At 48.6% G+C, this 26,416-nt stretch overlaps 1 protein-coding gene across 7 annotated transcripts; it reads right to left on the reverse strand.

Moving 5' to 3' along the window:
* Positions 1–331: 331 nt before the first annotated feature.
* LOC144728176 (uncharacterized) lies at positions 332–26,397 on the reverse strand. 7 transcript variants are annotated; one of them, XM_078607534.1, is made up of 12 exons: positions 26,317–26,397; positions 25,433–25,691; positions 23,187–23,255; positions 22,594–22,869; positions 21,004–21,117; positions 14,059–14,174; positions 9,741–9,849; positions 9,558–9,622; positions 9,070–9,328; positions 5,332–5,785; positions 4,326–4,407; positions 1,319–1,406 (listed from the first exon to the last, which is right to left on the reverse strand). In XM_078607534.1, the coding sequence occupies exons 1-11, from the start codon at positions 26,365–26,367 to the stop codon at positions 4,362–4,364; spliced, it is 1,818 nt and encodes a 605-aa protein (XP_078463660.1). In that variant the 5' UTR covers positions 26,368–26,397; the 3' UTR covers positions 1,319–1,406; positions 4,326–4,361. The 7 variants fall into 7 exon arrangements, 6 of the variants coding, with proteins under 6 accessions (XP_078463657.1, XP_078463656.1, XP_078463658.1 ...); XM_078607531.1 differs by lacking the exon at positions 4,326–4,407 and having other exon boundaries at positions 332–1,406; positions 25,469–25,691; XM_078607530.1 differs by lacking the exon at positions 4,326–4,407 and having other exon boundaries at positions 332–1,406.
* Between the last annotated feature and the right edge of the window lie 19 nt (positions 26,398–26,416).

Consider the following 26,416-nt stretch of genomic DNA (forward strand, 5'->3'; position numbering starts at 1 on the left):
TTGGAGTGATTCAAATTGATAAATTACCTTATATACTACCTAGGACATTGCCATGTACCTCCATGGGTCTGTGTACCACTCCCCCCCCCCCTCGTTCAGAACCACTGCCGTACACCATGGGGAAAACAGAATGACCCTCTCTAGAGAGACAATCTCCCTCTGCACAGATGGTGTTGCAGATGGTAATGATTGTTTACGGCAATTGAGTGGTAGTGATGGTTAGTGATGTGGTGAACAGTTGTGATGTTGACGGAGATGTTTTGGGTGATGTCAAGCAATAATGATAGTCGTGATGGAGTCACCGCGCATAAATGAGCTCACAGGCAGAATCTCGCATCTCCATGTTTATTGAGAATCTGAGTCAATAACAGAAACCAGAACGCAATCCAGAATCTCAACTCACGACGCTTCAGACAAACATTTACATCATCACTGTAATGAGTTGGTGGGAGGCAGCAACACACAACCTCAAACACAATGCATTACCTCTACCAAACCACAACCTTAACCCCTACTCAAGCACGACTCAAATATTTAACTCGGCTACTGCTCAACATGAAAATAACCAATCAACTACTTTAACCACTGCCCAACCACTCAACCGCTGTGAGGTGGCAGGATCACAGCACAGAAACGTATTCTTGAATGCATCTGTGCAGAGTGTACCAAGTTTTCTCCGGTTTTATCACGCACAAAGCCAAATTTTCACTAAAACAAGTTAATGGCCAAATATTCCAGTGGAACAGGATCCTCCTGAAAGGGAGTCTTGAAGAATCGGTGAGGCTCTCCTGGACAAATGAACATCATGATTACTGTGCCTAGCTACTCCCCAACCACTCATCCGTCACCACTCGCTCATCTGTCACCACTCCTTATTGAGTGGTGTGGCTATCAATCGCGCAGATGGTGAAACTGCCCCGGGGCCCACAGGCCAGAGGAGGCCACCCAGGCTGAAGGTTACCAAGAGGGGGACAAACTGGCGAGGGAGCCGCATTTGACTCCTCGCCCAGGGACCCCCCACCGTGGTGAGTCAGTAGGGTTGTTTGGTGCCATGGGGGGCTGTGCAGGAGCGACGCGGCCTGGACAGAGCGATGGACGTGTGAGCCGAGGCGACTGGCGCACGAGGGAGCGTGACGGTAGTGTTGGTGGCAGCATTGTGGGTGGTGGTGGTGATGGTCAGAGCAAGAGTGTTGTGGGAGGTAGTGGTGTTGTGGCCTATGATGGTGGAGGTAGTGGAAGTGGTGGTTGTTGTGTTGGTGATTGTGTTGTTGGTGGTGATTGTGTTGTTGGTGATGGTTGTGTTGGTAGGATTGGTAGTGGTGGTAGGATTGGTGGTGGTGTTGGTGGTGGCTTCTGTAGCTTCGGAGATCTTGTGAGACGCATGCACAGGGGACGGGATGAAGTGCCTGATGATGCACACATACACAAACCAAATAAGTAAAGATACATGGGCACAGGCATTAACATATACACACACGCTTTTATAAATGCACAACTACCATTTGCCATTAAGTGTACCATGTGAGGTGCACTGTGAGGCCATCACGTGAAGTGTCTGAGGCTCATTGGCAGGTCAACGCACAGGTGGCAGGTGATATGGGTTAAATGAGCATGGACACAAGCACATACAGTGCACTCTTATATACAACAACCGCTGCTCGCCACTCAGTTGCGGTGACATCATCATGACACTTGTGCCAAGCTAGGTGCTTCTTGAGGCCATGTGAAGTGTCGAAGGGTCACTGCTGGCAGGCAATCACGGGACAAATCCAGGTGATATGGGTTGACTGACTGAGGTGACTGGTAAAGGCAACAGATGTGCTCCTCACTGTGCTAACTCACTGCATTTTAGCCACCCCACGCTCCACTTGCTGTTTTGAGCATTGCTCATCTGCCCTCCGCTATTGCTGGAGGACGACTCCCTCCAACTGCCCAGATGCTCTTAGGGCTCCACATTTCATGAGCATTGAGAGTGGAGGAAATAACTGTGGCTGAGAAGACAGAGCTTTGTGTCGAGCGACAGACCAAGAAGCTTCCACACGGTGTTACACAGCTGATTAAAAAATAATGGCGCTCAATTGATTCGGAATGAATCCTCTACTGCCAAAGCAGAGCTGATCATAAGCACACTGCCCAGGTACAGAAACTTCTCCACTCTGTCGACAAATGCCCCTGCACTCATGCGGAGTTGAGCGAGTGGAGTATTTTACGACGTAAAACACCCAGGAAAGTGCTTTGTTTTTGTCGTACTAATTGTTAAGCTTCGTTTCTTAATAGCACACTCCAGGTTCAGTAGTAACGTCTTCAACTCCTTCTCAAAGTAAGCTGCAATATCCAGATCCTCAGCATACATAACATGGTTGATCAATAGGGAGCCATCCCTTGACCCTACCCAGGCATCGTTCAGCCTCCCATTGTATCTGTACCAGATGAACATTCCTCCGGTAAAGCCATGAAAGGCATCTTAAATTACATGGTCGATTAAGTGTAAATAGTGAAAGGGCTAGAGGAGATCCCTGTCACACCCCAAGGTGAACAGGCAATGGTCCTTGACTCCCACCCACGCAGCTTTACTCGGAACTGGCCACCATCAAGGTCCTTAATGATTGAGCAGAGTCAGGGACCCCAAAAGCATGACAACCCAAAGCCCAGGCCTCATCATATCATAGGCCTTGACCAGGTCAATAAAGCATAGATGTAGGTCCTGTTGACAATTTCTACACCTCTGCTGTAGCAGACGTACAGGGAAAATAGTTTTCGTGCAGGACTGCCCCGACTTTAAACCACATTGGGACTCTGCAAGCCTCTTCTCAGTGTGCCTGGCAAGGTCATAATACCTGCTTGGACCTTGTCAGCACACTGAAGAGGGAGATGCCCTGGTAGTTTTTGTAATCAGTCGGTTCCTCCTTTTTTTTTAAATGGGGACCACCAGGGCATCTTTCCAATCCTGTGGAACCCATCCTGCAGATCAGATGGTTCTAGGGAGGTCACATAGGACAGCCTGCATAAAAACGCCACCCTGCCTCGGCAGTTCCCTTTTGAGGTCATCTCTGCCCAGCGCTTTACCTGTTCTCAAGCTCTGGATTGCTATTCACACTTCTTCAACTAATGGCACACCAGCCAACCACTCACAGTGAGTGGCTACTTCCTTTTATATTTGAGGTGCTGCAGTCCCAGCATTGTCAACTCTAACCTTGCCCCATGTTTTGAGTTGAGGGGTTTCCCCTCCCCCAAGACATAAATGTTTATCAATCCTGCAGACCTGTTCCATAGGGTCGGAGGTTGGATCATCATTGTTTCCCTTAAGTATGGTAATAGGTGTCACTGCAGGTTACTTTTTTATGGGATTAATGAGACTCGTGATCGTGTGCAAATGAGGCCATTTCCATCTCCTTAGCAACGCATGACCAACCCTCATCCTTGCAGTATCACACAGCTTTCCAAACTCATGAGCCCAGGCTGTGGTAAAGCCTCATCATTTTTGTGTATGGTATGTTGTATACGGTGGGAGTGGGCCTGTCACTTTCTCTCAGCTAGTCTGTAAGCCAGGGTCTCACAAAAATTCTCAGCAATACCTGCAGACCTGCTCTTGGGGGTCAGAGATCGGATCACTATTTGTTGATTGTTGTGGCGCTGCAAGTTACATTTTTGATGGCGTTACAGATTCGTGATGATGAGCAACTGAGGCAGATACCATATCATTAGCAACCAGTGACCACCACTTATCCTTGCAGGGCTATACGGCTTTCCGAACCTCCGAACGAAAGCTGCGATAAGCCTCTTTATTCGATGTTGTAGACGGTTGGAGTGGGCCTGTTGCTTTCTCCCAGCTAGCCAGAACATCTCTGTCAGTCAAGGTTTCTGGGGAGGTCTCAACTGTGTACGCAATAAAGCCATTGCTACCGAATGAGTTACAGTCCTAATCCTCACCCATTTCCCCTTGGAATCTGGAGGAAAGAGGTGACAATGCCAACCCCAGCTGCTAGTGATGATGACATCTTGCCTACAACTTTCATCAGATAGCTGAGACCAGGCCACTATGGGGTTTAATGGGGTCCTAGATGCACACCCACCACCGGAGTGGAAGAATGGTAGGCACAACTTACAGATGACGAGCCAATGGTCAGTGGGAAAATCAGCTCCACGGTAAGTTCTGGTGTCAAGAACATGGGCCCACATCCACTGTTCTGTCACTATATCGTCCAGCATATGCTTTTGCTTGGACTTGGCGTGCATCCATGATGTTGTGTGGATGTGCCGATACCGGAACAGCATGTTGGTGATTACAAGCCCATGGGCTGCATAGAAATCTAGCAGCCTCCTACCGTTGTTATTGAGCTGATCTGGCCCATGCCTTCCAATCACTCCGGCCCAACATCGGTACTCGCTGGACGGAATCGTGGGTGGCTATGGAGATGGCAAACAAAAACGTCATTGAGGACCAGAAAGTGAAAGTATCGGGCTTCTCTCTCCCACAACTATGGACCTCGCTACATCGCGCTCGAACTAAACATGGGAGACGAACGTTTACCTTCCAAAAATGGAAGGTTAACGAACCGCCAAACTATGACCGTGGTCCAAATCATCACACTACACCGACAAATGTGCCATCCATGCAACATCATGGTGGTGTCTGTCACTGCAATCCATACAGTATCTAATGCCTCTTTGCATTAGTTGAAAAAACGTAGCATTCAAGTAAAACACGTTTACAACCGATTGCTCTTTCCTCCTGCCATGAAATAGACTCCGGCTGAGGTGCCTGTGTCAATACCCACTCGGGAATTAAGGTTACCCAACAAGATGACTCAAATTTTTCGATTTAAAGCTTTCGTGACTGCAGGGATTCATGACTCGATCCTGAGGGGCCACTTGAGCTAGCACCTGGGACAAGAGGTCATAGAAGGCATCTGACTCATTAGCCTTGCCTGCATCCCTACATTATATCCACACACTACTGTACACTACTGTAGTATACAGTTCTTCACAATATAACATGTACACATAAACAAATGCATAAACACCTGTGTTAGCGAACAAGCACGCTAACAAATTCCACGATCCTCCGTGTAGCACGCCCAACTGCATTTGTCTCTCCATTGGCGATGTTAACACATCACACCAGATACTCATTTGAGGTTGAGTCGACCTAGGGTAGACCCAAGACCGGTTGAGATAATCGTCACCAATGTTGGTCGGTTAGGCGGGTTCGAAGAGCAGCGTGCTGCACCACCGCTCCACACACACACAGGCATGTACTTTTATATACACCAAAGACAATACCACACACATACTCCACATACCCCACACACACAGCGAGTGGTTACTCACCTCGTTATGCCAACCTCGTCACCCCCATGTGCACCAATTGCTGCTGCTGAAGATTGGGCTGCTGCTGATGCTCTTTGACTTGTGGAGATGATGGCTGGCAATGGGGGATGCCTCTCCTTTGAGTGTGTGGGTGTGTGTAATGAGGTGGGGTTTGGGGTGTACGATGTGACTGTTGTGGTGGGAGTGGGGGGGTGCACTGTGAGCGTTGTGGCGGGAGCTGGTTTGTGTGTATATTTTGGGGTGTGCGTTGGGGCATGTGCTGCGAGTGTTGCGGCAGGGGTTGGGGTGTGCGCTGTCAATGTTGTGGTGGGGGTTGGGGTGTGCGCTGTGAGTATTATGGTGGAGGGTGTTGTGGTGGGTGTTGGGATGTGCGTTGGGGTGTGTCGAGGAGTGAGTGCACTCAGCTTGGCATTGGAGACTACGTATACAGTTCCAGGGCTGCCTGATGTCGGGCCTGCGGAGATTCACAGAGAACCACAACGGTAACCACAACCACTCCGTAAACCACAAGCGCAACAATAACCACAATTACAACGGCAATAATCACAACCATGATGGGGGGGGGGGGGGCATTGATGCGTCTTGCTATGGCCTCTCGCTGCGAAATGTATGTACAGGCACCTTCTCGTGGTCCCCCCCTGTGTTCATCACTGAGTCTGTACATGCAACCGAATGTCCAGCAGTATAACTGGTCAGGGAGCAAATGCTGGCCCGATAGTTGCAGTGTGCTGGGCCGACCGGCATGTGGATATGTCCCGATGTTCAGCAACAGCTACCCCTGCTCTAAGGTGAAAGAAGCAGCCGGGTCGCTGGCTCAAGGGAACCCAACATAAAGTCTCTCAGCTACCTACCCTAGCCCCCCCCGGCAAGAGACTAGGGGAATATAACTGCCAAGAATTCCCCATGTGAGACACTACCACGTATGTCTTTATACCGTATCGCTCGTCGCGTGGGTTAACAAGGCGTACGCAGCCTGGTTTTTCACCAGCCAGCTGTGACAAGTGTGCTACGGTGAACATGACTGAGAGCCTCAAACTATGCACACCATCTCGCAGTGGCACCTGGAACATCAAAACCCTCTGCCAACCAGGTGCAATTCACACACTTGTTAAAGAACTTGAGAGGGAAAGAATCAGTATCATGAGCCTCCAGGAGGTACGTTAGCGTGGTGCTACTGAAACCACTGCAGAAAACTACCCCATCCTGTGGTCCGGGCCTCCTGATGGCTCTCCCCTGCTTGCTGGGGTGGCTATTGCCCTTGATCGGAGAGCCAAGTCAGCCCTATGAGAATGGCACCTTGTGAATGACAAGCTACTGATGGCTAGATTCAGGCACACCTTAGGTGATTTATCCATTCATGTGGCATACATACCAATGAACGAAGCACCTAACAACATCAAAGACCACTTCTACCAGTCTCTGGAACAGTCACTAAACCTCAAAAAATGATGGGACCTCATTATGTACCTCGGAGATTTAAATGCAGTCTCTGGCACTTCTAGAGAAGGCCTCCAAACTGTGATCAATCCACATGGCAGTGACACCCCCAATGACAACTCTGAAAGGCTACTACATTTTTGTGCAGGAAATGGGCTTAGAACTGGTGGCTCCTGGTTCCAATGCTGTGACATTCACAGACTTACCTGGTTTTCAAACGACGGCCACAGAGAGAAAAAAATTGAGCATATACTCATTAACTCCAGTTGGAAAGCTCTGCTAAATGTGCAGAGTTTACTGGAGCTTGGAGTTCGACAGATATCATCGTCCAGTTATCGCAACCATCGGCATCAGACACAAACGATTCCCTAGCAAGAAATCGTGACCATCTCCCTGATACAACATAAAAAAAACTCTCAGACCCGGCATTCGAACAGCAATTCACAGTCGATATTATCAACCAATTTTTCACCTTATGTATTCCCTCTCTCCCCCTGTCTCTTCCGCAGCCCTTTCCCCCACCCACTCACTCTGGAGCCCTGATAAGCAACTGCATTTGGAAGCTTGCCCCCTCTTTTCTCTCCACCTGAAGAAGACCGCTTGTGTTTTGATCGAAACGTCGTGGGTTTTTTGCTTTTAATTTTTGTTTTCTATCTACGTGACTTTACCGAAAGAACCAATAATAACATTTTGCAGTGTCCAGCCCAATCATGGACTGCAATGTCCTCCTCGTCAGTGAAAGGCAGAAACTAGCACACTGGAAATAATTATATTCTCAGCTGCTGAATCACCCTTCATCTTCTTCCCACTCTGAAGAACAGCAACCGAAGATCTCAACATCTCTTGCTCAAAGCCATCCGAGGAAGAAGTGATGGCTGCTCTAAGAAAAATGAAAAAAGCCAGAGCACCCGGAATTTGCAACATCTCGGCAGAAATGCTTTCCGAATGGTTCAGTATCCAAAGTGGCGGAAGGCAAGGCTGCACCATTGTCCCGAACCTGTTCCTTGCCCCACTGGACTGGATACTGCAGCGTACGGTTCAAAAATGGGCTGCTGGGAGTAATCCTAGGTAGCGAGGCTTTCACCGACCTGGACTATGCAGATGATGTTGCCTTCCTAGCTGAAATGCATGATCTCCTTGCTCTGGAGGTCATGCACAGTGAAGCCCTCCCATTTGGCCTGGACATAAACTGAGCAGCCGCACAACTTTCCTTAAGTGCAAAAAGCGGGCAACAATGTTAAATTGGTAAAATCGTTTACCTATCTCAGTTGCACTATTCAACACACTGGAAGTAGCAAGGTAGACATTAAAAGGCGAATCTAATTGCACGCGAATGCATGAAACAGCTCGACATACACATCTGGCGCTCCAGTATTACAACAGCAACAAAGATTCGACTATACATTGCATATATCCTCCCCGCACTACTGTATGACTCAGAGACATGGTCAATGACGGCGTCCCTGGGCAGGAAGTTGGATGCCTTCGACCAGTGGTGCCTGTGATGGACACTCCACATCCACTTCAGTGAATGCATCACCAATGTCGAGGTCTGCCTTAGCACGGGATGCCCGGTAGTGCATGAAAAAGTCAGAGCTAGAAGACTTAGGCTCTTCGGACACGTTGCCTGGGCAGACACGTTGCCTGGGCAGACACATCAACAAATCACGCCAGAGCCCTGCGCGCGATGGTCGACAGCCCATCATGGGACTGGAGGTGCCCCCAGGGAAGACCACGGCTGACATGGACATGCACACTTGAGGCTGATCTTCGACACCACGGCCTTGGCTTATATTCAGCGTGGCGGCTAGCGCAGGATAAGATTGCCTGGTGGCAGCTCATGAGGACTGCTATGCCCCAAGCAGCATGCACATGATAATGACAACCACCACGATAACCACAACCAAAACAACAACAATAACCACGACCATCATAACCACGACAATGATAATCACGACCCTAAAGATAACCACAATGATGACCCCAACCAAAACCACAATAACCACAAAAACATAACCACAGTTGCATTGATAACCACAAACATTACCATAAAAACAATCATAACCACAACCATAACAACCAACACAACGAGAAACATTACGAAACCATCAATGCAACATCACATCACCACCAACAAAGCTACCCTGTACAGCCTTAACAGACTGTTGGGGCAAGTGCTGTGCGCGAGCACCCATGATAGCCCACACAGCACACACAGCACACACATCACCACCTCCACCACAGCACACATCACCACCATCGTCACACATCACCACCCCCACTACCATAGTGACCTCTCACCTCCACCCGACGCAGCTGCCTCCCCCTCCTCTGTCGGAGAACCCCTTTGCGGCATCGGTGCTGACGCTACTATCGTCGAGTTGCTGGTGATACCGGCGTTGGTGGCGGTGGTGGCGGTGGTGGCGGTGATGGCGGTGATGGCGGGGGTGGTGGCGGTGCTGGCAGCGGCGAGCTCGAGCTGCTGCAGGATGCGTGCGTGCGTGACGGTCGGCGTGCCCAGCACTGTGAGCCCGGCCGTCGTGAGAGGGAAGTCATGGAACTGGTGGCGCCAGTGAAGCGAGGAGAGGAAGAGCAGCAGAGAGGAGGACAAGGTGGAGGAAGACAGATATATAAACCCTCGGTCTACCGCTTCTTCTGCACAGTCGAATATTGCGCTGCTAGGTGACAAACATCTCTGTGACCAATTAGAATTGTGCTCCTACAACCGGACAATCACAATACAGATCTCATTTGTCTGAAGAGGGGGTTCGCACTGCATGCCTCCTCACCTGCATACGTTGGATCGCCTGCACCCTGGTGCTCTCTCGCTCCATCTCCTCCGGTCTCACTGCACCTGTGGTGTTTACAGGGGCCAGAAAAGATCAGAGATCATGGGGACAAGGGCAAGTGTCCCTGAGCGACCCCCGCGTGCGATTGTGACCCTGTGTTACCCCGTGTGACCCCATACTCACCGGGCTTAGGGGGCAGTCCAGTTGATAGTTTCTCCACAGAAAGTAGCTGCTTGATGGAAGAGGAGGAAGGGGGTGGTGGCTTGTGTGGTCCGAGGGGTACCAGCACACTCTGTGTTACGCAAAACGAAGATCAACATCACTAGCACATTCACAGGAAACCACACAACAGCACACAAATACACCACACAATAAACTAACACACAACCACACTTATAACAGATTGAGTTCCATTTTCTCCACTAGAGCCCATATACATAATATGTAAGACATTGGGGGTGTGGGTGATATGGGAAATAAAACAAACTCCTGCAAGGAGCATAGGTTAACCACACCAATGCTGCAACTGCAAAGGAAGAGGAAACTGGGTGAAAAGTGAGGGAGAGGCACCGGAGAGGAGAAACAAAAACCAACACCACCACTACTCAAGAGTCAAACAGCGTGGGTCACTCTGAAAGCGAGGCCTCCACCGATGGCTGAGACCTCTAACCAGCTGAGGCATGAAACGAACCCAGCAAACGGGACGTGCTGCTACAGAGCTGAAGGACTGGACTAACTTTCAAGGAGGCAGTCACTCCAAGAGGAAGAAGTTGTTGCCAAGTGCAGCCACTTCACTCCAAGTACCCGGGCCAAGTCAAGCCACTCCAAGTGCTGGGGCCAAGTCAAGCCACGCCACTGCAAGTGCTGGATCCAATTCAAGCCACTCCACTGCAAATGCCGGGGCTAGGTCAGGCCACTACACTGCAAGTGCGTGGGCTGAGACAGCGAGCATGTGGCTTAACAGAATTCCAGTGATCAGGGCTTCAGTCGCGGGCCAGTACCAGCGTGGACTGAGTCCGGGCCGGGACAGAGGCTCGAATCGGGGGCGGGGTGGAACGAGGCGGGGCCTCTGTCCTCCGACTCCTCCTCGAGGGCCATCTTGAGGGACCTCATCAAACCGACACTCGTGACACTTTGATCCTGCACGACGTGACGTCGTTAGGGCTTCAAAATGAGGAATGTCTACATTGCATACCCATGGTCCCCAGACGGCAGGGTTATTGGGAAAAAGTGGGTAGGCGATTGAGCGTGTCTGGAGGGTATGCTCTATATTGTGTTGATGGTGGCGTATGGGTTGGGTCGTTGAGTGCATTCTACTGTGTTCTGTTAATAGCTGTTGCGTCGTAAGGTAGACATTGATATAGAACCAAGTGTAGTGAATCTACAATGCAAACGGATTGTTCATTACGTTCACGATCTCTGCTCTTCGAGTGTAATGCGTTTGATTGTGTAATTGCTTGAGGTTACTTAGCCTGCATATTTTTGGGTTAATACATATTGCAGCCTAAGTGTTATTGTTTTAATGCTGCTCCTTCAAACGGGTGTACAACTTAACTGGTCACTTGAACCCTTAATCCATCACTTGACAGGCAAAGGGTCCTTTGCGTGACACTAACACACCACCACCACGCAACAAACCAACACACCACACTAATATACCACAACACCACCACACTACTACACTAATACCCCACCAACAAACTACCACCAGTTTAACATGTAGGCTTTCGCAACCATACTACAGTTTTTTTTGGGTTAGATCGCGTAAATATATAAATGTGTCGTTAAACCTGCCACCACCCGCCACAGGCAATTAGTAAGGTCACGTAAACAGAACATGCCAATTAGTTACTAGTATAGCACACTGATGTATTGGAGAGCCAAGCCACAACATTTACAATCTGAGTACAACATTTCGCCAGTAATTACAACTAGCTTCATCAGGCGACAGCCAGATTTGTGGAGAAGTCCTCCTGTTTCGTTCCTTAACAGAAGGGTGGATGTGATGACAACACTCATGTGCTCTTCTTGTGCGAAGTGGGGGGGGATTAACAAATGTGTAGTGACATCGCGGATGTCACTGTGTAATGCCGGCCCCAGAGAGGCACGGCGTGCGATGTAGCGACATCGCGGACACCACATATATGTGGGTGCAGTACCGGCCCTAGAGGTAGGCCTCGGCAAGGTAAGGAAAAAAGGTAAAAACAACGAGCTTACCTTTACCCTACCTTTTACCTTACCACAATACAATCACTCTACCCTACCTTTTACCCTTTAGCAGGTAAAATAAAAGGTAAAAGGTAAAAAGCAACGAGCCTACCTTTACCTTACCTTTTACCCTTACCCCATACAAATTACCCCACTATAGGGTAATTACTAGGGAACTACACATGAACAAGGTTTATAACGGTAAATGCTAGGTAGAACGCTTTATTCAAAATAGAATACTCTCGATGATTCCAATTTTACACGCTTTCTATTAACTCACTATCTGTTGTTGTTGTCGTCGTTGTCGTATCCTCAAATCTTGTAACTCAATTTTAACCCACTTCCTAATGTGGTATTGACTGCAAACTTGGTATACTTATGTCATACTGATGACAACACTATATTCTATCATTAAACATATGTTTTTAAACATTCTTTTGTATATGTTATGTTTCGGCTTGGCTCTAATTGTCCACGCTCAACTGACGTTGGCTGTAATTGGCCACGGTCCCTTACGTTATGGCAAGCTTCGGGGCCACTTCCTGGAGTCGTGGAGTTCTGCCATTACTAGTACATTTAATAAAAGGTGTTTTTCAAAAAGTTTTATTTTTAAATATTACTTATTAAAAGGAGGCCACAGACTGCGCCACGGAGTTTTTAGCGGTAAACAAGGTACTGTATTTACCGAGTAATACTTCGCGCTACCTTTACCCTACCGGGTAATTCTTCCGAGCTACCTTTACCCTACCCTTTACCTTACCCCTTGGCATGTCGACACCTTTACCCTTTACCTTTACCCTTTTACCCGGTAAAAAGGGTAATTTACCTTACCTTGCCAAGGCCTACCTAGAGGGGCTCGGTGAGCGCTGACTGAGCGTGCTGAATGGCACCACGTTCTGCGTGCAGTGCTGACCCCTACAGGATAGGGTGCTAGAGTGCCGGCCACGGAAATGGGGTTACTATAGACCGTGGCACTCTGGTTGACCTCAGAGGACACGTGACCGGTTAAGTCTCCACAGGGCCCCCGAGTGGGGGCTAGGGGTGGTCACGTGTCAGGGTCAAGATCCTGCTCGAGGATTCCAGAAGGTGGTCGTGGCTAAAGGCGGGGCCAGCCTCCAAAGAGTACGTCTGCGACTCAGTTGAACTCACGACAAGTGCATATAAATGACTGTGGGCATCCATTGCCGTTTGGGTTATTTATATGGTAATCAATGTACATTATGCATTAACATTATGCTAATCCATTGTTCTTGTACTTCCTGTCGATTGTGCGTACTAAAATAGCCGTACCAAAGGTAATCCCTATTGAAGTATGGTGACCTGTATAGGCATGCATTTAAACAATTTATCTATCCGAACAGTTAACATTATTTTTATTTCTCTCAATTTCAATAGATTACCTAATTAGTATTGGCCATTAGTAACCAGTTTTTCATAGAACCTCAACATTATCGAAATCAATGGATTTTGATAATGTTGAAGTGTCCTTGTTGGCACACCTTACTAATCAGCTGTGTCGGGTGGTGGCAGGCAGAGGTGTGGACTCGAGTCATGTGACTTGGACTCGAGTCAGACTCGAGTCATGAATTTGATGACTTGCGACTCGACTTGGACTTGCATAACAATGACTTTGTCCCACCTATGAGATGTGGACTCGAGTCATGTGACTTGGACTCGAGTCAGACTCGAGTCATGAATTTGATGACTTGCGACTCGACTTGGACTTGCATAACAATGACTTTGTCCCACCTCTGGTGGCAGGTATAATGACACATTTATTTACGTGATATAACCAAAAAAACCTGTATTAACACTACCACCATATAAGAATAGGGTTTACCCTTTCTGGAAATAAAACAGGTGTTAAAATGTTAAAACATCAAACAGAAACCTTTTGCAAGGAATCATGTCTGCATTAACCACACATTTGTGGTGAACATGCAAACAAAAACATGCTCTGGTAATATATGCATTGCCTTTGAAACTGATTGGTCCACACCAGAAACAGCCTTCTTTATGGCCTAGTCTCAAACAGTGTTAGACCAGAGAACGCCAAAAGGCAAACACTGCCACCTCCATGCAACAAACCAACACAAAACCACACTAATACACCACCACCACACCACGCAACCAACACAAAAACACACTAATTACACCACCAACACACTATCACCACTACCACACAACAAATCAACACACAGCCACACTAATACATCACCACACCACGCAACAAAACAACACACAACCACGCCAACATTCCACGCAACTACGCCAAGTACACGTGTGCCCTCACCTGTGTGGGGGGAATGGCGGACATTTGTGTGCGTGTGTGGGGGGCAGAAGCTCCGGCCCCCCCCCCAATTTCATGCAGACTAAAGCTCAAACCTTGCAGCAGACTGCCTGCCACTCCTGCACAGGAACATGGAGACATGGGAAAATGGAGAGAGAGGGACACGGGGACAGGGAGACACAAGGAAATGAGAGACTGGACAAGGGGCACCAATGGGCAAATGACGACAAGAGCACTTAGACCAGGGGTGGGCAAACTTTTTCACTCGCGGGCCACAATGGGTTCTAAAATTTGATAGAGGTGCCGGGCCAGGAACAGATGGATGGAGTGTTTGTGTGAACTAATATAAATGACATGTAAAAATCATTACATGAAAGGATTTGGCCTTTAACAGGTAGCAAAGCATTTATTTGCAAGGCAATTTAACAAATTGCACGAACATGAACAATACAAAAACATGTCGTAACGTGACTGATCAAACATCATGAAAACATCTGAGGGCTGCGCCCAAACCAATTACCTCACTTGAACTTCTTTATTATTTACATTAACAGGTTAGAGCAGCCACGCAGGCTGTGTGATGGAGATTTGGCTCCAACCTCGCTGCAGCAACACATAATCACTTTCAGTTTCAGTGGGAACAGTGTTGTTGATCTCCCATTTTTGCCAGTGCATCCAAGTCTGGAGTTATTTTGGTTGTGGCAATTCTCAGGATAGATCTGAGGTGCTGATCCGTTAAGTTTGATCTTTGACGGGCTTTGTTGGCGTTCATGACGCTGAATGTCTGCTCACACACATAAGTCGAGCCAAACAAAGTCAGTATCTTCTGTGCAGTCCTCCGGAGGTTTGGAAACGTGGCTCTGTTAAGTGAAGCATAAAAGTCATTCAGTTTAACAGAGTTGAACTTCTCCTTTAGGACGGAGTCAGACTAAAGATCTATCAGTTCCAACTGCAGCTCCTGCGGTGTTGTTTCAGGGTCTTGTGACAGGGGACAGGACACCAGCTGAAGTGACTGTTCAATGTTTTCGAAATCAGAGAACCTATGGCAGAATTCTCTGTGCAGGTCCACAAGTGATTTGCTGTATTTTTTTCTTTTTGCGGTGTCTCTTCCTGCATGGCAAGTGTGGGGAAATGAGCGAAAAATTTGTTCGCAATTTGTCCGGAGAACAAAGTGAGCTTGGATTTGAAGGCTTTCACATGTTTGTACATGTCGTGAACAAACTGATCTTTCCCCTGCAGTTTCACATTCAGCTCATTCATGTGTGAAAATATGTCCACAGCAAACGCAAAGTCACTAAAGCCAGTTCTTGTCGCTTAGCTCAGGGAATTTGTCAGATTTCCCCATCAACTCCAAAAATGCGATGATATCTTCTTTCAGCTCCCACACTCGTTGTAACACTTTCCCCAAACTTAACCAGCGGACACGAGAGTGGTACAGCAAGTCCTGATGATCCGCATCAGTTTCCTCCAGGAACGTAATAAACTGACGGTGCTGAAGTCCCCTTGCTCGTATTAAGTTCACAAGTTTTACGACTGGATTCACGACATGATTAAGCTGCAATACAGACTTACACAGGGATTCCTGATGGATGATGCAGTGAAGGAAAATACGATCCTGGACAGGGTTTTCCTCTTTCACTTTATCCTGGATTCTTTTCAGCAGCCCAACATTTTTTCCAGTTAAATTTGGCGATCCATCCGTTGTGACATTGACAAGTTTACTCCAAGGTAGCGTCATTCTTTCGATGACAGCAGATACCTGGCTATACAAGTCCTCTCCCCGCGTTGTTCCTTTCAGGGACTCCATGGTCAAAAACTCCTCTGTTATCGCAAAACTGTCGTCAATGCCTCGGAATAAAAATGAGGAGCTGAGCAGTGTCTTTTACGTCCGTACTTTCATCCAGTGCTAGTGAATATAATTCAAAGGAATCAGACTTTTTGTTTAATTAACTGGCTATATTTTTATCAATCAGTTCCACACGGTGAGTCACAGTCCTGCGTGATAAACTGACTTTTTCAAATTTGCTTTTGATCTCTGGACACAAGATGTCTGCTGTCTGTACCATGTATTATTTTACAAACTTGCCTTCGGAGAAAGTGGTAATGAGTGGTAATGTTGGTGAGAAGAAGTTTTTATAGAAAATTTAAATCGAAGTGAAGAAGGAAATTATTGAAAAGTTTGTATAATTAATGATTTTTCAAACTTTAATCATGTTTTCTGTGCTTAAAACTCTTTAAAAAACTGTGGGGTCTAGAACGGACTCATGAAATTCGGAGAGAACTCAGAGTTAAGTTTTGTTTGTTTTGTTGAATTACACAAAGCGTAACAGTTATTTATATAACTTTTGTTATATAAAATTCCTAGTAAGATATTAATTTTGTGACGTAGTCATACCCCTCCCCCTCATTCAAGCCGTAATTTAGAGAGCGAAAGCGCCGAGTACGTAAATCGCTAACATAAGAACCCGTTAATCTCTTCTCGCATCATTCATACAATGATGCGGTGAAGTAAACGTTCATACAACATTACAATGAATGCTTCCAAAAACAATACTGTACCCAAATATTACTTCTAGATTTGAAGCTTTCGTGACTGCAATGATTCATATTCTTAGGTTTTTTCGGTAAAGTCACGTAGGTAAAACATTAAAATTAATGAAAGTAAAATAAAACAAAAACAAAAAAAAACAAACAAAAAAAATAATTCACGACGTTTCGGAGGCAACACAAGTCTCCGTCATCAGGTGGGACCGTCACAGCCGAATTAGCTGCATCAAGTGAAGCAATGATTCAAGATGTAATCCCTTATAAGCAAGTTGAAGGGAGGTGGAGAGGGGGGGTGGAGAGCTTATCAGGCTGTGGTAGCCAATGAATGGAAACGTATCGGGAGGGAGGAGGAGCGGTGATCAAAGACTGCACGTAGTGCTCAACACAATGAATGGAGACGTGTCGGGACGGAGGGCGAGCGGCGATCAAAGACTGCACGCAGTGCTCAACACAATGAATGGAGACGCGCCGGGACGGAGGGCGAGCGGTGATCAAAGACATCACGTAGTGCTCAACACAATGAATGGAAACGTGTCGGGACGGAGGGCGAGCGGTGATCAAAGAACAATGAAGAGATTACTGTTAAACACTGGGGATGTTAACACTCGGTGAAGTAAATTAAAATAGTGCCTGTCAGATAAGATGGTCCAAAAAGTGTAATTAAGTCTTTTTTGCGTGGTTAATAACATCTTTCCAGTGATTACTGAGTTTGTACCCATCATCACGGTTGAAATTATGTCTGTGTTTGTATATTTGTATGGCTTCGTGTACAAACCTTTGATGGTAGCCCGGAGGTTTGCAGAGAACCTTGGTCTCGGAAAAGACAATTTCATGAGAGCCCGCCGAGTTGTAGCAATGATCGGCAACGGCCGAAGAATCAGTTCTGCCGTGTTTCAGATCTGACTTGTGCTCGCGGACACGATCAGCAACATGACGTTTTGTTTCTCCAATGTAGCAATCACCACAAATGCAACTCAATTTGTAGACTCCAGGATACTGTAAGTCAGGAACGACATCCTTCACAGATGGAATCAGATCACGGATTTTATGCACTGTACTGAATCGGACTTGGATCAAATATACAAACACAGACATAATTTCAACCGTGATGATGGGTACAAACTCAGTAATCACTGGAAAGATGTTATTAACCACGCAAAAAAGACTTAATTACACTTTTTGGACCATCTTATCTGACAGGCACTATTTTAATTTACTTCACCGAGTGTTAACATCCCCAGTGTTTAACAGTAATCTCTTCATTGTTCTTTGATCACCGCTCGCCCTCCGTCCCGACACGTTTCCATTCATTGTGTTGAGCACTACGTGATGTCTTTGATCACCGCTCGCCCTCCGTCCCGGCGCGTCTCCATTCATTGTGTTGAGCACTGCGTGCAGTCTTTGATCGCCGCTCGCCCTCCGTCCCGACACGTCTCCATTCATTGTGTTGAGCACTACGTGCAGTCTTTGATCACCGCTCCTCCTCCCTCCCGATACGTTTCCATTCATTGGCTACCACAGCCTGATAAGCTCTCCACCCCCCCTCTCCACCTCCCTTCAATTTGCTTATAAGGGATTACATCTTGAATCATTGCTTCACTTGATGCAGCTAATTCGGCTGTGACGGTCCCACCTGATGACGGAGACTTGTGTTGCCTCCAAAACGTCGTGAATTTTTTTTTTTACTTTCATTAATTTTAATGTTTTACCTACGTGACTTTACCGAAAAAACCTAACCAAATATTACTGTTAACTTACTTTCAATAGAAACATGAATTGCTCATACGAATATTCTCTCTCTTTCCTGGTCAAAGTGCGCCATCTAATGGGGAAATGGGGGCATTACAGGAGGAAGGTAATATTTAATTTAATAATAATATTTGGACAAATTCGGTGGGCCAGATTAAAAAGCCCAACGGGCCGTATACGGCCCACGGGCCGTACTTTGCCCATGTCCGACTTAGACCATAACAACCGCCATTCACCACTACATGTCGGTGATGTCACCACAATGTTTTTTCCATGCCAGGTGCACTTTGAGGCCATGTGAAGTGTCGAAGGCCCGCTGGCAGGTCATGGAACTGACCCAGGTGCAATGGGTTGACTGACTGAGATGGCTGGGAGATGCACCAACTGTGCTCCCCACTGTAAATTTTCTGCGTTTTAGCCGCTCGGCGCTCTGCTCATTGTTGTGAGAGTTGCTCCACTGCCCTTTGTTGTTGCTGGCAGGCGACTGCCTCCAATTTCCCAGTTGCGTTCTTCACAAACCTCCTCCCCAGAGGCCGATCTTGACACCGCTGGTACCGGTCATCAGCAAATAAGCTCCACATCCTTCTGTACCATATCAGTCCATCTCATCTGTAGCTCATACCGCGCCCATTTAGTTCCATCTATCTGGCCAAACATAAGATGTTTGGTCATGTGGTGGCTACATGAATCAGTCAATGTAGCCTCGCTTGCTGCAGCTCACTGAAGGAAGTGTCCAGATCTTTCAAGGATCGAAGTTCATAACACATTTCAGTCTGGTTAAACCCAGGATGGACCATAGGCAGGCTAGCCTAAATGTTTCAAACCAGTGAAGATGTACCTTCAGAGGGCTTAACGTTTTGCAAAAATAGAGAATGGAGGGCATAACTGCGGCTGAGAAAACCCAGAGCTTCTTATGGAGTGATAGACCAGATAGCTTCCACACAGCATTACGCAGCTGAGGAAAATATGCCGCTCGACTGATTCGAAGGTACAGAAACTTTTCCACTCTCTCCACAATTGCCCCATCACTCATGGGGAGTGAAGGGAGGGGAACATTCGATGACATAAAATACCCAGGCCTGATTTTAAGGCCCCAAGTTCAGCAGTAGCATCTCCAACTCCTTCTCAGAGTAGGCAGCAATTATGAAATCTGCATACATAACATGGTTGAGTGGTTGACCAATAGTAAGTCATCCCTTTACCGCACCTGGGCATCGATCAGCCTCCCATTGTATCTATACCAGATGGAAATTCCACCGGTTCATCCATGGAAAGCTTCTTGAACTACGTGGTCAAAAAATATGTTAAATAATGTCGGGGCCAAAGGACATCCCTGTCACACAAGGTGAACAGAAAATGGCTTCTACACCCCGCCATACCGCTTTAGACTGGGCCGGCCCATCATGGTAACTGGTGTGGGTGCTGCAAGTTGCTTTTTTATGAACTTGAATATCTGTGAGCTACTGAGGCATATTCCATCTCGTTAGCAACAAGTGACCACCACTCATCCTTGCAGCGCTGTACGACTTTCCGAACCTTCCAACAAATGCTGTGGTAAGCCTCCTTATTCGACGTAGAATATTGTAGATGGTGGGAGTGGGCCTGTTGCTTTCTCTCAGCTGGAACCCTTCCTCCATAATTCACGGTCTCTGGGGAGGTCTGGACTGTGTACCAAATGCAGCCACTGCAGCTGCATGAACCAAAGTCCTGAACCTCACCTACTTCCCCTCAGGTGACGTTGCCAACCCCAGGCGCAAACGATGGGATTCTCGCTTGCAACTTTCATCAGCTAGCTGAGACCAGGCTATCGTGGGATTGAATGGGGTGTCCTAGGTGGACACCCACCAGAGATGTGGACTCGAGTCATGTGACTTGGACTCGAGTCAGACTCGAGTCATGAATTTGATGACTTGCGACTCGACTTGGACTTGCATAACAATGACTTTGTCCCACCTATGAGTTGTGGACTCGAGTCATGTGACTTGGACTCGAGTCAGACTCGAGTCATGAATTTGATGACTTGCGACTCGACTTGGACTTGCATAACAATGACTTTGTCCCACCTCTGACACCCACTACCGGAGTGGATACATGACAAGCCAATGGTCAGTGGGCAGATCAGCTCCACTGTAGGTCCTGGTGTCCAGGACATGGGCACGCATTTAATGTTCCATTACTATATAGTTCAAGAGGTATTCTTGTTGGGACCTGGCTTGCATCCATGAAGTTGTTTGGATGTGCCGATAACGGAACAGCGTGTTGGTGATTACAAGCCCATGGGCTTTGTAAGATGAACAAACACAACTACACAGACACAAATATCCCCCATGTCGCCTTTAACAGGCTGTTGGGCCGAGTTCTGTTCGTGGGCACCATTAATGGCCGGTACAGCACACGAGGGGGTGGGTGGCCAGCACCACAGTCGGCCACATTTGGCTCCCCAGTGCTGATATTTACATATTGCACCTGATACTCATTTGAGATTGAGTCGACCTAGGAGAGGCCCTGGACTGGTTCAGTGGGATTCAAACGGAGGCCGCCAGGTTTTTGGCGCAGTGTAGTAATGGCACACATACCGAGACATAAAGACACACAAAGACAAAAATGCGCACAGACACAGAGACACATACACAGACAGGTGCACACGTGTACCTGGCGAGGGTCCATGTGTGCGTGTCGAGCCTGTGCTGCTGTTGCTGCCTCCCATCATTACCAAATCAGAGAGCTCCTTCACTCCTGACACAGGGGGTGACCTTCTGGGGGGCCCTACACACAGACACAAAGTTCCACCGTATAGCCTCAACAGACTGTTGGGGAAAGTGCTGCTAACGAGCACCTATATTTGCCGGCACGACACAAGAGGGCATTGTTGGTCAGCACCACACCCGACCACCTTTGTCTCTCCAGTGGCGATGTTGTCACATCGCACCAGGTACTCATTTGAGGCTGAGTCAACCTATGGGAGATACTTGTCACTGGTGTTGGCCGTGAATAGGAATCAAACTCAGGAGCCGTATTTGTAAAGCAGCGTGCCAACCGCTACCACCACATCCAACAACTGCCATCACCATGGCACTTGTGCCAGGCTGGGTGCTCCTTAACACAACATGAAGTGTCGAAGGCTTACTGGCAGGAGGTCATGGGATACACCCAGGTGCCAGGGTTGACTGAAATGACTTGCAGATGCCACACCTGTGCTCCCTACTGTGCCAGAGTGCTGCTAGCCCAGTGCTCCGCTGATTGTTGTGAGCGTCGCTCCTCTGCCCTCTGCAGTCATTGGAGGGTGACTGCCTCCAACTGGCCAGTAGCATCCTTCATGAGCCTCCTCCATAGAGGCTGATCTTAAAACTGCTGGTACCAGTTATTGACAGGTCAATTAATCTCCATATCCTTCTGTATCGCATCATCCTATCTCCTCTCTAGCCCGTGCCCCTGCCGTTTAGCCCCCTCTAGATGGCCAAACAGAAGCTGCTTAGGAATGCCTTGCCTGCTTGAGGAGCTCACTGATGGGACTTACAAGGATCTACGAGCTATTTACACAATCCAGCCTGGTTAAACCCAAGATGGATTGTAGGCAGGGCAGTCTGAATGTTGCAAACCGACACAGATGTTCCTGCAGAGGGGTCCATGATTCACAAGCATAGAGAAGGGATGGCATAACTGTGGCCAAGAAGAATCAAAGCTTCGTCTAGAGCGACAGGCCAGGCAGCTTTTACATGGCGTTATGCAACTGATAAAAACATAATGCCGCTCGACTGATTCGGAGTGAGACCTCCGCTGACAAACCGGAGCTGGTCCTAAGGACACTGTCCAGGCCCAGAATATTCTCACACTCAACATACTCCATACTGTATATATTATACGTTAACTAATATTATCAATCAGATAAACAAACACTAACACACTTGGACAAGGATCCCCCTTATAGCCTTAAAAGACGTTTATGGCAAGTGCTGTTAGTGAGCACCTATGAATGCTGGCACAGCACAACAAGCAGTGGGTGGTCAGCACCATCTCTGGCCACCTTTGTCTCCCTAGTGGCGATGTTTACACACTACACCAGGTACTCATTTGAGGTTGAGTCAACCTATGGGAGGGCCCAGGAGTGGTTCAGATAATTGTCACTGGTGTTGGTCGTGAGCGGGAATCGAATTCGGATCGCCGGGTTCATAGTGCGACGCACAAACCACTACACTACCACAAAGTGACACACACACACGTGTGAACACTGGCACCACATACCCTCCAGTGCGCTGGTGGCTGCTTGCCCGCCGATCGGACTCGCGGTGCCCCCGGCATGCCCCGGGTCCACCACGGCTAGCGCCGACATGTCCATCCCGCTGGGTCGTGTGCGCTTACTCAGCCCGCCCCCTCCTCCACTGCCTCCTGCCCCTCTCCCACCCCCTGTGCTCCCCGCAGCCCCGGGCCCTCCTACACGGGAGGGTCCTGCTCCATGGCGCCGCTTGCGAGAGTTTTTGTCGTCACCGTCGTGAACACCGGTTTCAGAGCTCACGGGAACTGCTCACCACACGGGAGATGCGGGGGGTGGAGTGTGGGTGATTAGATGAGTGTGTGAGGGAGAAGGTAAGTGGGCAAGGGTGAGTGGAGTGAGTGGGTGAAAGTGTGTGAGTGGGTAACGAAAAGATGCCGCTCGGCTGATTCCGAGTGAGACCTCTGCTGCCAAACTGGTGACTGTGGGTGGTAAGCGCTCGTGGGTGAGGATGAGTATGGCTGGGTGAAAATGGCTGGGTGTGCCTGGATGAGGGTGATCGTGGCTGGGTAAGGGTCAGTGTGGCAGGATGATCGTGGCTGGGTGAGGGTAAGAACACACTCACCGAACACGTAGGCGGGGCTAGATGGAGGTTTTTTGTCCAGAGTTTGTTTGAGGAAGGCAGCAAATTGAGCTGCGCACACACGCATACATACACACTTGCTGCTTTCCACTTACACTCACTCAACAACAACCGCCGTTCATCACTAAGTAGCGGCAACATTATCACGGCACTTGTGCCATGCTAGATGCACTTTGAGGCCATGTAAAATGTTGAAGGGCCGCTGTCAGGTCATGGAACAGACCCAGGTGCAATGGGTTAAGCGACTCAGATGACTAGTAGATGTACCACCTGTTCACCCCACCGTGCCAACTTTCTGCCTTTTAGCCACCAAGTGCTCCACTCATTGTTCGAGTGCCGCTCCTCTGCCCGCTGTTGTTACTGGATGACAACAGCCTCAAACTCCCCAGTAGCATCATTCACGAACCTCCTCAAAAGAGGCTGATTTTGACACTGCTGGTACTAGATATCGGCAAGGTCAATCAGCTCCACATCCTTCTGTACCACATCAGTCCGTGACTTCTCCAGCCCGTGCCATGCCCGTTTAGACCTATCTGGCAATACAGAAGCTGCTTGGGCAGGCGGCGGATGGGCATGTGGGCTACATGACCTAGCCAATGGAGGCTTGCCTGCCGGAGCTCACTAAGAGGACTGTGTCAGATCTTTCAAGGATTTGAGCTCCTCAAACAATCCAGTCTGGTTAAACCTGTGATGGATCGTAGGCAGGCCAGCCTGAATGTCTTAAACTGGTGCAGGTGTTCCATTGAGGGCGAGAAGGGAGGACTGTGGCTGAGAAGAAGCTTTGTGTGGAGCGACACATAAGGTAGCTTCCACACAGCGTTACATAGCTAACAAAAATATGCCACTCGGCTGCCAAAACCGGAGTTGGTCATAAGCACACTACTTAGGTAAAGAAACTTCTGCACTCTCTAAACAACTGCCTTATGGGCAGCTGAGGGTATGGAGTATTGGATGACATAAAATATCCAAGCAAGTGCTTAGTTTTGCTGGGGCTGGGGCTGATGGCAAGGCCCCACCACTTAGTGGCACACTGCAGGTTCAGCAGCAGAACCTCTAACTCCTTCTTAGAGTGAGCAGCAACCATCAGATCATCCGCATACATAACATGGTGACCAATAGGAGGGCCATCCTTTGACTGCATCCAGGCATCAATCAGCCTCCCATTGTATCTGTACCAGATGGAGATGGAAAGCTTCTCGAACTGTCCACACTCTCACAATCCCCTCCCAACTCAGTCCCCTCCCCAGTCACCTTCTGACAATCCCCTCCCTACTCACACTCCCACTCTATCATACTCTAAAACGCTTACACTCACACTCGCTGGCTCTCATATAGCCATTCACACTCTCACTCTAACATGCTCACTTCTTCACACTCACTCCCTGGCGTTCTCACTCACAAATACAAAAGATCCCCGTAGAAACAGACTTTTAGTAAAAGTTCTGTTAGCGAGCACCTCTGAAGGCCCACGAGGGGGTGGGTGGTCAGCACCACGCCCAGCCACCTTTATCTCCTGAGTGGTGATGTTACACACCGCACCAGGTATTCATTTGAGGCCGAGTCGACCTTGGGGAGGCCCATGACCAGTTCAGATATTCACCACAGGTGTTAGATGTCAGCGGGAATTGAAATTGGGTCACAGGGTTCGTAGCGCAGCGCTCTAACCACTGCACTACTACTCCCCACAAAGACTGAGATCCCTTGTATAGCCTTAACAGACTGCTGGGGCAAGTGTTGTGAGCAAACACCAATTCCCACTCAATGGCAGAGCCAGGATTTTCAGATAGGGGGGGCAACCCCTCCAGCAATGAAAGATGAAAGGAGTTGTTAGTAAGTAAGGACTTGTCCCTTGCTTTTTATTCGACACGTGTGAGGCGATGGCACAGCCATCGATCGAGGGTCGAATTCAAACCGTGTGTGATCGGCATCGTGCTCGCTGAAGGTGAATGCCTTCAGAGAAGTCGTGTACTGTATACGCAACTGCACACAATTCTGTGAGTCACTTATAACTCAGACTATTGTCCTATCATCTCATAGAGTCCCTGGCACGTAATAATATGCTGCACAGTGGCAGTGGGGGTCGCAAAATGCCGATTTATTACTAATAAACCCCAATGATCCGATCGAAATCCCTAATTTCGATCGGATCATTGGGGGGGCACGTGCCACCCCACTCCCCCCACTTGCTCCACCAGTGTTCCCACTCACACACTCACTCTCTCTCTCACCCCCTCGCGCTCGCTCGCCGGCTGCCTCCCACTCACGGGAGAGAGCGTTGCCCCCGGCGCGCTGCAGGCTGTTGCGCACGAGGCTGGCGTAGTGGGCCCCGGAGCCTGACGCCAGCAGCGACGCCTTCACCTCGGCAGAGGAGAGGCCCAGCGCGGACGACAGCGCCGGCGAAACCAGCCCCGCCGTGCCACCGCACAGCCTCACTCGGGTGCCCCCGACGCCACCCCCCACTGGCGCTGAGCTCAGCCCCGTTGCTCCCTGCAAACGCAGTAAGTTACAGCAGCGGCGGCAGCACTCGCAAACGCAAAAAGACAAATATCCTCCGTGTAGTCTCAACATACTTTTGGGACAAGTGCTGTTAGTGGGCAACGATGAAGACCGGCACGACACACAAGGGGGTAGGTGGCAAGCACTATGCACACTCACTCACAAATATACTCACTTAAACGCACAAAAGACAAAGATCCCCCGTATAGCCTTAACCGACTGCTGGGGCAAGTGCTGTTAGTGGGCACCGATGAAGGCCGGCACGTCACACGAGTGGGTGGGTGGCTGGCACCACGCCTTTACAGCCCTAGTGGCAATGTTTTACACACCAGGTACTCATTTTAAGCTCAGTCAGACGAGGCGAGGCCAGTTCACATAATCATCACTTGTGTTAGCCGTGAGTGGGAATCGAACGTGTGTTGCTAAGTTTGAAGAACAGCGTGCTATACCACAGCGCCACCCCTCTGACACACACACTCACTCAAAAGCTTAAACTTTCATACTCAATAGCAGAGACATGTCAACATTCAGACTCTGTAAATAAATTCACATGGTAATTGTTTAAAGTGGGGGTGCAGAGGGGAGTGTGGAGCCGCTGGACTTTAGTGGTGGGCACCTGTGCAGTCCGGTAGATAGAGAAGGCCGATTGGGGGGCCCTCTCCTGCATCTCCACCGAGAGGTCTCTCCGGGCGTCTCTCCCGCCCCCCCCCGCCGCA

Source organism: Lampetra planeri, chromosome 27 (assembly GCF_965212315.1).
Source record: "Lampetra planeri chromosome 27, kcLamPlan1.2.h2, whole genome shotgun sequence".
Lineage (NCBI taxonomy): Eukaryota > Metazoa > Chordata > Hyperoartia > Petromyzontiformes > Petromyzontidae > Lampetra > Lampetra planeri.

Bases quoted from the DNA above. Each gene is read 5' to 3' on its own strand.
- LOC144728176 (XM_078607530.1), bottom strand. From the start codon at position 26,367: ATGCAGGAGAGGGCCCCCCAATCGGCCTTCTCTATCTACCGGACTGCA. The intron at 21,118-22,593 runs GTATGTGGTGCC...GTCTGTGTGTAG, and splicing joins AGCCACCAGCGCACTGGAGG to GGCCCCCCAGAAGGTCACCC. The intron at 9,623-9,740 runs GTGAGTATGGGG...TAAACACCACAG, and splicing joins TGGACTGCCCCCTAAGCCCG to GTGCAGTGAGACCGGAGGAG.